Source organism: Lagenorhynchus albirostris, chromosome 3 (genome assembly GCF_949774975.1).
Source record: "Lagenorhynchus albirostris chromosome 3, mLagAlb1.1, whole genome shotgun sequence".
In the NCBI taxonomy this organism is placed as follows: domain Eukaryota; kingdom Metazoa; phylum Chordata; class Mammalia; order Artiodactyla; family Delphinidae; genus Lagenorhynchus; species Lagenorhynchus albirostris.
Window position 1 is genome coordinate 160,079,271 of NC_083097.1, and position 12,011 is coordinate 160,091,281.

At 55.8% G+C, this 12,011-nt stretch overlaps 1 protein-coding gene across 7 annotated transcripts in view; it reads left to right on the forward strand.

The window, feature by feature from the left end:
- UPF1 (UPF1 RNA helicase and ATPase) overlaps positions 1 to 11,041 on the forward strand; it is a 36,206-nt gene extending 25,165 nt beyond the window's left edge. For 4 of the 7 annotated variants that reach the window (XM_060144822.1, XM_060144823.1, XM_060144825.1 and 1 more), the window contains 9 exons: positions 2,839 to 2,956; positions 3,363 to 3,519; positions 3,749 to 3,891; positions 5,033 to 5,207; positions 5,769 to 5,850; positions 7,400 to 7,561; positions 7,696 to 7,913; positions 8,258 to 8,380; positions 9,200 to 11,041. In XM_060144822.1, the coding sequence (XP_060000805.1) occupies positions 2,839 to 2,956; positions 3,363 to 3,519; positions 3,749 to 3,891; positions 5,033 to 5,207; positions 5,769 to 5,850; positions 7,400 to 7,561; positions 7,696 to 7,913; positions 8,258 to 8,377 (1,175 nt within the window). In that variant the 3' untranslated portion in view covers positions 8,378 to 8,380; positions 9,200 to 11,041. The remainder of the gene's footprint in view (positions 1 to 2,838; positions 2,957 to 3,362; positions 3,520 to 3,748; positions 3,892 to 5,032; positions 5,208 to 5,768; positions 5,851 to 7,399; positions 7,562 to 7,695; positions 7,914 to 8,257; positions 8,381 to 9,199) is intronic. The other 3 variants (XR_009539752.1, XM_060144824.1, XR_009539753.1) reach the window with 3 other exon arrangements.
- Positions 11,042 to 12,011: the final 970 nt, after the last annotated feature.

The window sequence follows — 12,011 nt, forward strand, 5'->3', positions numbered from 1 at the left end:
TGCTGACACTTATGCTAATGGCGCAGAAGCCTCAGCATGAGTCAGTGGTGCGACCAGGCTGCTGTGTGTCGTCACCACCACGCACCTGTGGCAGGCACCAGCCTGGGTGCACAAGCAAAGAGTACTCAGTTTACTAATCCCTGAGTGCATGTTCTTGTGATTCTATGTGTGATGGGAGAGGACGTTCTCCTAAGAAACTTGGCAGGGATGTGAGGTGCTTGAAGGAAGGACTCACACACTGGTTATACAGACTGGGGTATTTAGCAGGCGTTTTCCCAAAAGTGACCAAAGTGAGCCTGTGGCTTCAAGGAAAATAACTGAGAATATTCATCACCAGTGATAAAATCTGAGAATTCACACCAAAATTAGAATTTTGGAAAACCCATGTCCCCTAGCATAAGCTGATCAAGTCTTCCCAATGCTGCATGGATTTTCTGATGAGATCTTTGGTGGTGACAGATGTCAGGTGCGTCAGCCTTTGGAAGCTCTGCTTGACGGGGTGAGCAGGCACTTGCCATTCCAGTGGCCAGCAAGGGTGCTCCCAAGTCACTGGGGGGTCAAAGGCCATGCAGGTGCAGGGCAGAGTAGAAAGGCCATCGTCACTGACCTGCAGGGTGACCTCCCGTCCAGCTTTCCTGTAGAATTGGGCAGAATTCCACAGTAGTAGGAAAGGTCATAAAACACGCTTCCCTTTTCCAACCACGTGCATCTGTGACCATCCTCACATGCTGCAAGGGCTCATGGGAGACTGGGAACAGGAGTAGAATAAGCCAGATAGTGAAGTGAGTTGCGAAAATTCACTAAATATATATTTTAGTGGAAAATACAGTTATTTTTCATAAAAAAATATTTGTAAGTTAATATGTTTATCTTTAAATGAATTTTAAAATATTTTAGATTTCTGGGTTTTAAAATACAATAAATATCAGTAGATGTAATCCATAAAAACAATAGCTGTTTGAACTCAACTTTTCAGAGTGTAAAGGGGTTCTGAGACCAGCATTCATTCAAGAACCAGTTAGTGTCTCATTAATGCCAGCAGCCCACCACGTCGGCCTGTTTAGCCCACGTTATAGGTGAGGAGACTGAGGCCGAAAGTGTGCGTGCCTGGCCAGGGCCCCATGGCTGCTGTGCAATGCAGTCTTGACACTTAGAATGCTGCTGGTCTGTTGGGTGGTGGGGCTAGAAAAGGCCAGGCCATGAGGAGCTTGTTTGTGATTCTCTGACGCGGTTGACACTTGTTGGGAAAGCCACCGCTTAACCGTGATTCACACCCTTGCCCACCTTGCTCCACCTACCTCCACGGCGTCAGCTCCGTAGGGCAGGGGTTGGTGGTGGTGGTTCACTGCTGAACCATCAGTGCCCATGAGTATATTTTTTTAAACTCTCTACTGAAGTGTAAAAAAGTGCCCAGATCCTAAGTGTTCAGCTTAGTGAGTTTTCACTAAGTGAACACACCTGTGTAACTAGCACCTGCATCTAAAAGCACAACCTGACCAGCTCCTTGCAGCCTTGAAGTGACCCCTGTCCAGGGCAGTGCGGGTGCCTGCCCAGACCCACGGACTCAGGATAGCCTGACATCAGTGGTGGTGGGAGTGTTTACACCACAGAAATTGGCCAGCACTGTAGATTAGCCCTCGCCTTACCCCCAGCAGGTGGTTAAGCGTTTGCCAGCAGTGAGCAGGTCACCAAGCTTGCCAGCCACTGCCCTCGTTTGAAAGGTTGAGGCTTTGCCTCATTTTCAGCTTGACATAAAAGGGATCATACGACGTGTTCTCATGGGTCAAGCTTCCTTCATCAGTGTTAGGCTATTTTCATGCAAAAATACCAGTTTTCTTACACTAATCTGTTGATCAGGTACAACTCCAGTCAGAATTCCCAAAGGTGTGGGTGGGGTATGTGACAGGACAAGCTGATTTTTTTAAATTGTAAGGACCAGGCACCCAAGACGAACATGAAGAGCCTGATGAAGGTGGCAACTCATACTAGGAGATGTCAGGAGTTACAGTAAAGCTGCAGTCGCAGAGACACTGGGCACAGTGCCCAGGATAGAGTCCAGAGGCAGACCCATGTGTCCACAGGCCCTGGTGTGTGACAAGATGGGGTCAGCTCAACAGTGTCATTCTTTTTTTTTTTTTTTTAACCACACCACGTGTCATTTGGGATCTTAGTTCCCCAACCAGGGATCAAACCTGCACCCTCTGCGTTGTGGAAGTGCAGAGTCTTAACTGCTGGACTACCAGGGAAGTCCCAACAGTGTCGTTATTAAAAGCCAGTTGTAGGGGCATATGAGTCCCTTAAGGTACATCATAAAGCTTCTGGAAGGAAATAGAATATCTTCATTACCCTGAGGCAGACACAGGTTTCTTTTTTTTTTTTTTGCAGTACGCGGGCCTCTCACTATTGTGGCCTCTCCCGTTGCGGAGCACAGGCTCCGGACGTGCAGGCTGAGCGGCCATGGCTCACAGGCCCAGCCGCTCCGCGGCACGTGGGAGCCTCCCGGACCGGGGCACGAACCCGCGTCCCCTGCATCGGCAGGCGTACTCTCAACCACTGCGCCACCAGGGAAGCCCCCAGACACAGGTTTCTTAAACAGACTGCAGAAAGCACTAACCAGTGAGATCTTTTCAGCCAGTGAGCCGGCTTCATCCCAGACACGGTGCCAGGTGTTCCTGGGAGTTTCGGTACTCGGTGGCCTGGCCCGGGCCCGCAGACCCCACCATGTGCCTGCCCAGGATGGCATGGCCTCCACTCAGCTCTCCACCTTAGCTCAGTCCAGACTGCCTACACTTTCTTCTCTGATAGGATATTCTCTTTTTTTCTCCTCTACGATGACAGCGGATCGTGTGAAGAAGGGGTTTGACTTCCAGTGGCCCCAACCGGATAAACCGATGTTCTTCTACGTGACCCAGGGCCAAGAGGAGATTGCCAGCTCAGGCACCTCCTACCTAAACAGGTAAGCAGTGATTCATCTGTGGCGTCTCCTAGCTTCAGTGACGGCTTGTCCAGTGGCTGATAACCTGTGGTTTTGTTTAATGTGGTGGTGAAACTTTTCCTTGTCTCCCTCATCCTTATTCTGTTCAGACACTTAAACCAACAGCCTACTTCCAATCTCATCTTTTCAGCGTATGTTTTTATGTTGAGCAGATCCTTCATAAGCCCACGCGTGAGCCTTTCTATCCCTCATGACTCCCTTGGTAAAGGATGGGCAGCCCAGCTGTGGCCGCACTGGGCAGGGCCTTCCCAGGGTCGTGCTGGAGGCGGAACTGCCCCTGAGCTTCCCACAGCCTCCAGCCTTGGTGGGGGGGCGGTCTCAGGAGCCCACAGGTGGAGCCTGGGAAGTGAAAGCCTGATTTTCTTAGGACGGAGGCTGCAAATGTGGAGAAGATCACCACGAAGCTGCTGAAGGCGGGCGCCAAGCCAGACCAGATCGGCATCATCACGCCCTATGAGGGCCAGCGCTCCTACCTGGTGCAGTACATGCAGTTCAGTGGCTCCCTGCACACCAAGCTCTACCAGGTGCGCGCGCCCAGTCCGGTCTGCTGGCTCCTACCCCAGGCACTGACCTTTGACCGCCTTGTAACAGAGGCGCAGTGAGCCGGTGGCCAGCACCTAGGGGCTCTGCAGGCTTCAGGTCCCAGGCTCATCGCTGGGATTTGATGGTGCATCTTAACACCAGGCTGAGCACACCAGGCTGAGGGGTCCTTGAAGGAAGCCTATTGGCTGACCGTGACCGTTGCCCCTGCAGGAGGTGGAGATTGCCAGCGTGGATGCGTTCCAGGGCCGCGAGAAGGACTTCATCATCCTTTCCTGTGTGCGGGCGAATGAGCACCAAGGCATTGGATTTTTAAACGACCCCAGGAGACTTAATGTGGCCTTGACCAGAGCACGGTATGGAGGACTGAGTCCTGTTGGGCCTTGCTGGTGGCTTCTCTTGCATAGGAGTCCTTCTGAGGCGCTGAGAGGGGTTGGCCCAAGAGGCTGCTCAGTGCCTGGTTCTTTTCCTATTAATTCTCATACCCCAGCTGCACCCTGGGCTGGGGCACAGGGCATGGTAGAGGGGCTTCGCCAGTGCTAGTGGTCAGAGGGCTCCCAGCAGCAATTCGGAAAGAACGTCTCACTCATGAGTTGTCTTTGTTTCTGTGTCCTGGTGGCTTTCTGTGGCCTCAGTCTCGAAGGAAATTCCATCCCAACAACGGAGTGTCCTTGTCAAGTTGTTTAATCCATGAGTCTAATGTTTTAGTCCTATTTGCCTTGTTCAGTTCTGGAATAAAACTTTTCTGAAATGGTGAGGGACCCAGAGGGCAAGGTGGACCCCGTGTTACCCCCACGTGACACCAGACAACAGCCACCATCGTACCAGCCCCAAGCAGGGCTCACGTTCGCATGTTGGTTCCTTCCCCACTGAGGGCACCTTGGTTTTCGTTTGTTACCCCATTTGTTTTGTGGCCAGCTTTGGCAGGGGCGGGGGTGGTCCCAGCACAGCCTGATGGGTGTGAGCATCCATTAGCAGCTCAGCTTGGGCCTCGAGTTACATGCCCGGCCCATAAGGGGTCCCGAAGCTGCTGTGGAGCCTGCCTGGGCCACTTATGACATAGTGCCCAGGAGGCTGACTCGTGGTTGCAAACAAGGAGACTCACTCTGAGCTCATCGGCCCACAGAGGTGTTTTGACATCTGGGCTCCACAGAAATCTGCCCTCAAATAAACCCAGGTGTAGGCTCGGCAGCTACAGGGTGGGCTCCAGTGAAAGTCACCTCAGCTCGCAGTTACCCACCCGTCCCCAGCATTCACGGCGGGCACTGGCACAGGCAGGGCAGGCGTCTGGTTAGGGAGGTCGAGGGTGGCACCCAAGGCTCCTGTGTGGCAAGAGGAGGGGTGCCTGGTGGGCGGGGTGCCAGGAGAGCTGCCTGGGCACCTTTTACTCTGGACTTGGGTTTCGAGTTCGTTTGCTCTTGCCTTGGACCAATCTGCGTAGTGCTCTGCTCACTGTGCAGCCCTAAGCACGGCACTCTTTGTGCCCACGTCTCGCAGATATGGGGTCATTATTGTGGGCAACCCGAAGGCCCTGTCCAAGCAGCCGCTCTGGAACCACCTGCTGAACTACTACAAGGAGCAGAAGGTGCTGGTGGAGGGGCCGCTGAACAACCTGCGGGAGAGCCTCATGCAGTTCAGCAAGCCCAGGAAGCTGGTCAACACCATCAACCCGGTGAGGGCCGGCCGCGGGCAGGGGGTGGGGAGGCGGGGAGGAGACTGCTGGGAACCCCGTCCTCCCCAGGCCAGTGTTCCGTGCACGTGGCAGTGAGCGATGGCAGGTGTGACACGTGACTAGTGTGAGCTGAGGGTGCGCCGAGAGTGTCAGTGTGTGAACAGGAGCCATGCATGCCGGTCTGTCCCCACAGAGCCCCCCCACGCCAGGTCTCCCTGCTGTTCTGAGGCCTTTCTGGCCTTGGACTTCATGGGATGCTACGTCACAGGTGGCACCTAGGGGTCAGACCCAAGCAGTTAGGGAACTTGGCAAACCCAAGGTGCTCTGGGGGCCTAGGGAGTGGATGCTGCTTGAGCTGAAGCCCAGAGACGGAAATGTTTGGCAACAAAGACCAGGTCAGGTGAGGAGGGGCAGGCAAGGCCCAAAGCACACAAGGCCCAAAGCCGGCAAGCCTCGGGGTAGTCCTCAGTGCAGCCTGGCCACCTCCCAGGCCACCAGATCTTTGGAAGTTCTTCCTTGTGTCAACATGATAAATTCCTCACTTATCTAAACCCTTTGCAGGGAGCCCGCTTCATGACAACAGCCATGTATGATGCCCGGGAGGCCATCATCCCAGGATCCGTCTATGACCGGAGCAGCCAGGGTGAGTCTCTGCAGGGGACCGGACCGGCCCCACAATTGTTGACCGTTCCCACGCCCACAGCTTCCAGCCCTGTTACTCCTGGAGTGGCCTCCCAAGCCTTGGTCCACAGAAGCTGTTTGACAGAGTTTTCTCAGCTTCCCTTGTCAGAAATCAAATAATTGGTCTTTGGCCATTTCTAAAAACCAGATGTTTTTAAAATAATACAGCTCAATGGACAGCAGTTTCTCAACAAATACCGCACGCAGCTCAGCCAGTTTGCCCCTGTTCTCACACCCCACCCTGCCTGCCCTTCGCTCGCCTTCTCAGTGGGGGTGTCACACCCACCGCCTCATTTCAGGTTTCGCGGCTTCCCCAAGCTTCAGCTCCATCTGTCAGACCTCAGGGTTGCGCATGCCCGCTTTTCCTGTGTGAGGCTTCCGTATGTACTGAGGCTGAGCCTTATCCTGCTGCTGGGATGACGACTCTTGCCTGAGCCAGTCTGTAGACGGTTCCCATTCATCCCCCAGATCCCTGCCTCCTGGGACCCTTCCCTGCACCAGCCCGCATGGAGGGTGACTGCCTCACCCATGACTCTGTGCCACCTCCCCGAGTTTCACATTGGCCTTAAACCTCTCATGTGCTTGCCACTCACCCTGAGGGCAGGCGCACCCCAGCTGCTCCTTTTCCACATTAAATTGGCAAGGCCCCTTTCCCTGCCCCAGTGTTCTCCCTGTCCCTGGGCTCAGACAGGGGATTGTGTTTTTTTGTTCGTTTTTGTCTGTTTAAATATTTATTTATTTATTTACTTACTTATATTTGGTTGCGCTGGGTCTTGGTTGCGGCAAGCGGACTCCTTAGTTGCAGCACATGGGCTCCTTAGTTGCAGCACGCGAGCTCTTAGTTGCAGCATGCATGTGGGATCTAGTTCCCTGACCTGGGATCAAACCTGGGCCCCCTGCACTGGGAGCGCAGAGTCTTAACCACTGCACCACCAGGGAAGTCCCAGGGATTGTGTTCTTGAAGAACAACAGATCTCTTATCGCCACATCTGACGAGTCCCTGTGTGGCTGGGGGTTTCCTGGGTCCATACTTCATCCCTGATGCCACCGTGGGTCTGGCTATACCCAAGGTTGCCCTGGGGGCTTTTGCTTTCAGTGAGATCTGCTGGTCTGTCAAGCTTGGTCTTTTTCTTTTGATTGGGGGGTGGCAGGGTGGCAGTGGTAGCATGTAATATGAATATAACATTTGCCATAAAAGGTTTTTTTTTAAGAAATTAGAAATGCATAGCGGTTTCAGTTTTTCAGATCCCCATGGGCCAGTGATTCTCAGAATCCCCTGGGAGAAAAGGTGCCTTCCCAGGCACCAGCCTCAAGGAGGCTATTGGGTGCAGGGAGGGGGAGGGGGTTGAGTTGTGAGATTCTGCATCAGGTGACTTTGCCGTTAGGGACGCACCAAGAAACGCTGGGGCAGACAAAGCAGTGACAGGACCAAACAGACATTTCAGCTGTGGGCAGGCAACAGATTCATCTGGATGCAGTGTGATGCCTGCCGTTCTCCTTGTGTCTTATAGGCCGGCCCTCGAACATGTACTTCCAGACCCATGACCAGATTGGCATGATCAGTGCTGGCCCCAGCCACGTGGCTGCCATGAACATTCCCATCCCCTTCAACCTGGTCATGCCGCCCATGCCGCCACCGGGGTATTTTGGACAAGCTAATGGGCCAGCCGCAGGTGAGCACTGAGTGGCATCCCACGGGGAAAAGCAGTTTGGCCTTGGAGTTTGTTCACATCCAGGCTTTGAGCAGGAGTGCTTGTCTGTGAGGCTCAAAACCTCGTTCAAGGAACCCTGGATGGCTGTCTTTCAGGCCGGGGCACCCCAAAAGGCAAGACTGGTCGTGGGGGACGCCAGAAGAACCGCTTTGGGCTTCCTGGGCCCAGCCAGACGAATCTCCCCAATAGCCAGGCCAGCCAGGATGTGGCGTCACAGCCCTTCTCACAGGGCGCTCTGACCCAGGGCTACATCTCCATGAGCCAGCCCTCCCAGATGAGCCAGCCCGGCCTCTCCCAGCCTGAGCTGTCCCAGGTGAGCCCTCTGCCACTTTAACTTGAGACGTCTCACACCCACAGAAAAGTCAGACCAGCCCAGGGAGCCCTCTTCACACATGCAGACCCCGTGACACTTACCCCTAAAGACCTTAGCAGGGGGACTGTAGGTCTAGAACATTCCATCCACAATACTGTCCTGGGTAGCGTGTCTCCAATGGTGAAGTAACCAGTGTGGGTTTCCTGCCACTTAGGCTTGAGGATAGGTTTCCAGATTATTCCCTGCGGCTGGTGATGGGCTGGACGCAGAGCAGGTTCTCAAGCCTGGGAGGGTGAGTGCGCATCCTTCGACTGGGTGCTCATCTCTCCAACCTTGTCTTCCAGGACAGTTACCTTGGAGATGAGTTTAAGTCACAGATTGATGTGGCGCTGTCGCAAGACTCCACGTACCAGGGGGAGCGGGCATACCAGCACGGCGGAGTGACGGGGCTGTCCCAGTATTAGAAGGCAAGCTGGCCTCTGGAGGAGGTCTTCGCTGGGATCTGGACTTGTAGGAAAATTTGGGAAATATGGGAGTCTCAAGTCCTCGAGGGGCCAGTGCATCCTGTCACCTGTCACTCTGGGTCCCTGCACCTCTTCTTAGTGTCTGGGGGATGTGAACTTCATGCACACCGTCTGTGCCACGGTCCTCTCCAGAGAGAATCTTAGAGCTGCTCCTGGTGGGCAGCCAGGAAGTGGACGTACCCCTCGCCCTGACGAGGCAGGTCGTGAGGGTGGCGAGGGCCCCAGCTCCTAGGTGCACGGGTGCCTCGGGGTGCTTCTAGGTGCCCGCGAGGGTCCTGCTGCCTCATGGTTCTCCATCTGTAACAAGGCCGAGCAGGGCAAGCATAGGCCTGGGGCTTGCTCCTCTGCCCCTTCCTGACTGTGTGCACGGAAAGTGGGATGCAGTGATGCTGGGAGAAGGGGCCTCATGGTTCTCCATCTGTAACGAGGCCGAGCAGGGCAAGCATAGGCCTGGGGCTTGCTCCTCTGCCCCTTCCTGACGGTGTGCAGGGAAAATGGGATGCAGTGATGCTGGGAGAAGGGGCGTACCGCTGTTGAACAACACAGGCTCAGCAGCCTTAACTCCTGGCTGCCTCCTCTCCGGGTGGGAAGTCATTGGTCTGGGTACCCGGCCGGCCTCTGAGGTCATGTTTAACACATGAGGACGCAGGTGCCAAGTGGAGTCGGGGAGAAAGCCCCGTCCGTGCCTTCTGGGCCAGGCCCGGGAGCTGCCCCAGCTCCCACTTTCTCTGAAGCCTCTTGCCCTCCCTCCCTCCCCAACAGGTGGCAGCGGAAGAGCTAAGCTACGTGGCTTAGTCCATCAGCATCTTATTCTGGGTAATAAAAAATAAAAATAAATGGATACCTGTTTTCCACTGCTAAAACTGAAGCACCACTGTGAGCAACAGGAGAGGGAGAGGAGTACCCGAGGGAGAGAGGAGCCCGAGACAGAGCGAGCGCCCACTGCTGGCACGTGGCGGCGAGGAGACGGAGAAGGGAGAGCGGGAGGTGGGGCGGCCACGGAGGACCGCCCGCCGGCGAGCCCCGCCAGCCCCGCTCGCCGAGGAGCCCAGCGCTCGCCCGCTGCGTCCACACCTGGGTCTGCGACCAGGGCGGAGGGAGGAAGACCCTCATCTCAGAGTAGCCCTTTCCTCTGTTCTTTTCTTTCTTTTTCTCTTTTATTGAAAGGGGACTACGTTTTAGCAGGAAAAACTACGCGTTTCTGTGCTGAGCAGGCTCCTTGCGGTGGCGGCCGTGCCGGGAGAGCCCCTCAGAGTGGGTTCTGTCCACGCTGGCTCTGATATCGCCGCGCTCACAACTGCCTGTGTTCTAGGAGGGTTTTCATTTAAAGAAAATATGGTGGTTTGTGTTTTTCTGTTTGTTTTTTAAAGATTCTTTCAAAGGAGTACTGAAAAATATACTTTCCTGAATTTGTCTCTCAAATCTTAGTGGTGGACCTGGGAGATGCGAGAAGCTTCCAGAAACGAAGTTTAAACATGCCAAAACAACTCAAGATTAGGATCAACACCTGTGACGGGAGGAGGATTTTTTTTTTTTCAGTTTTAGCTTCCAGCAGCTTCTCCCTGTACGTCAGGGCAGTGAGGGAGCATGGTCCCGGGCCGGGCAGGCGACTCCGTGGTCTCTGCTGGACTCCGAGAAGCAAAGCGCTTCCCGTGTGCCGTGGACTCGGCCCCGCAGGAGGGGCCTCGGGCAGGACTGGCCGTGAGGCCAGAGGGCAGGAAGGTGGCAGTTCCCTGGCCAGTGGCTCCTTCCCCAGGGTCCTTCCTGAGGATTTGGTGGAAAGCACTAGCCAGGAGGATCTGTCCCCGTTCCCAGGGAGGCTCCCACCGTCGCTGTGGCCAGTTAGGCTCACTGAATGCCCCATCCCCTCTTGTTCCCCCACCCTACCTGGCTAGTTTGGAGCCCTTCTACCTGTGGGCACAGTTTTGATGAGGTGGGGTCATTTTAACTTTGGCGGGGAAAGGGGATACATTTCTGAAATAAGTTGGTTCTGTGCCGAAGGGCTTGAAGGAGTTGTCACATCACGTGGTACAAGGGGCCTCTGCCTGGGTCTGGGTTGCAACTTGCATTTATTGTTGCTGGTGGAGTCACCCCCAGCTCTTCGCACACCGTGACGGGGATTAGCCTCCCTGGCGGGACCTAGTTGGGGACTGTCTAACCCTAACCCTGCCTATCCAGGCCCTGATGACCCTGACCCCCAGCATCCCCCTCCCCATGTGCCTTATCCCAAAGCCTCCAGATTCCAGCTGGTACATGGGAGAGACGGGGGACACACAGGCCACCTTCCTTCTGGCAGGCCTCTTATTTATTACCATTGCTGTAGTGCTTTCGGTTCCCACTTCTTTTGGTAGCTGCATAGAGTTTGGATAGGTTTTTGCTATGACCCCTTGTGCACTGTCCCCATGGGTGACACACCCACCCACCCTGTTCTGTTCCTTGGAATGCTTTGCCTCTGCTTTGTGCTGTTTGCTTTTTTCTCCACCTTAGCAACAGTTGCTATGAGTCCCCCAAATCAAGAAGCATCTGTACCAAGGCAATGTAACTTTTTGATTTTCGGTCAATTTGTTTTAACTTCTTTTGTCACCAATAAAATCTTAATAAACAGCTCTGCATTCACACTGGGGCTGGATAACTACAGGGGGTGGCAGAGCACTTGGTTTGGGGTTCTGCCTGGTTGGGGGTGGGGGATTCGGAGCCACCTCAACGGCAAAGCTGAGACGGGCCAAACCTGTGCAGCAGGGACGGGAGTTGGGGAATCTGGGCCTACGCAGGGTCAGTTCCTGGGGCCCGTGTACATTAGACGTTGGGCCCCCTAGAGATGGGTTCTGGGAAGGCTGCGCCGGCGGCGTCACTTGTAGGACCTCCACCCACCATCCTGGTGGTCGATGGTGATGGACATAGCTGCTTCCCTCCCCACTCCCAGGTGACAAGACCCGAGAAGGCAGCAGAGCGGACCACGCAGTGTTTATTGTTGCCCTCTCCCGCCCGCCCCCGGTCAGCGGCAGCCGCACTCATCCACCACCATGTCTTCGTAGTGCCGCAGTACCACGTTGTCGCTGTTATCGAAGAAGAGCACGGAGATGGGCGACAGGCGCGCGGGCACGCAGCAGGGAAGGCCGGCGGCGGCGCTAGGGGCGGCCGCGTGCATGAGCGCGCGCAGCACAGCGTGGTTGAGCGCGGGCGTCCCGCCGGGTTCGGACAGCGCGGCGGGCAGCCCGCACTTGCCCTGGCAGTAGTTGGCCAGGAAGCCGCGTGGCGCGATGACCCAGCGGTGCCAGCCCACCTCGCGGAAGCTCACGTAGAGCCGCCGCGCGCGACACGCGCCCCCAGGGCCGCCGCCCACTGCGGGCTCGGCCTCGCGCCGCGGCCGGGCCAGGGGGTGGCACAGGCGCGGGTCGAGGGTCACCAGCAGCAGCGAGGCCTCGGCCAGGCTCGCGCAGGCAGCGGGAGCCTGGGGACGCAGCGCCAGAGTCAGGCGGAGGCTGCGCGGCGCCGAGGTGTTGCGGGCCCAGGCGGCGCCCAGCAGCTCGGCGCGCACCGGCATTCCCAGGGCGGACACCGCCTGGCGGAGCAC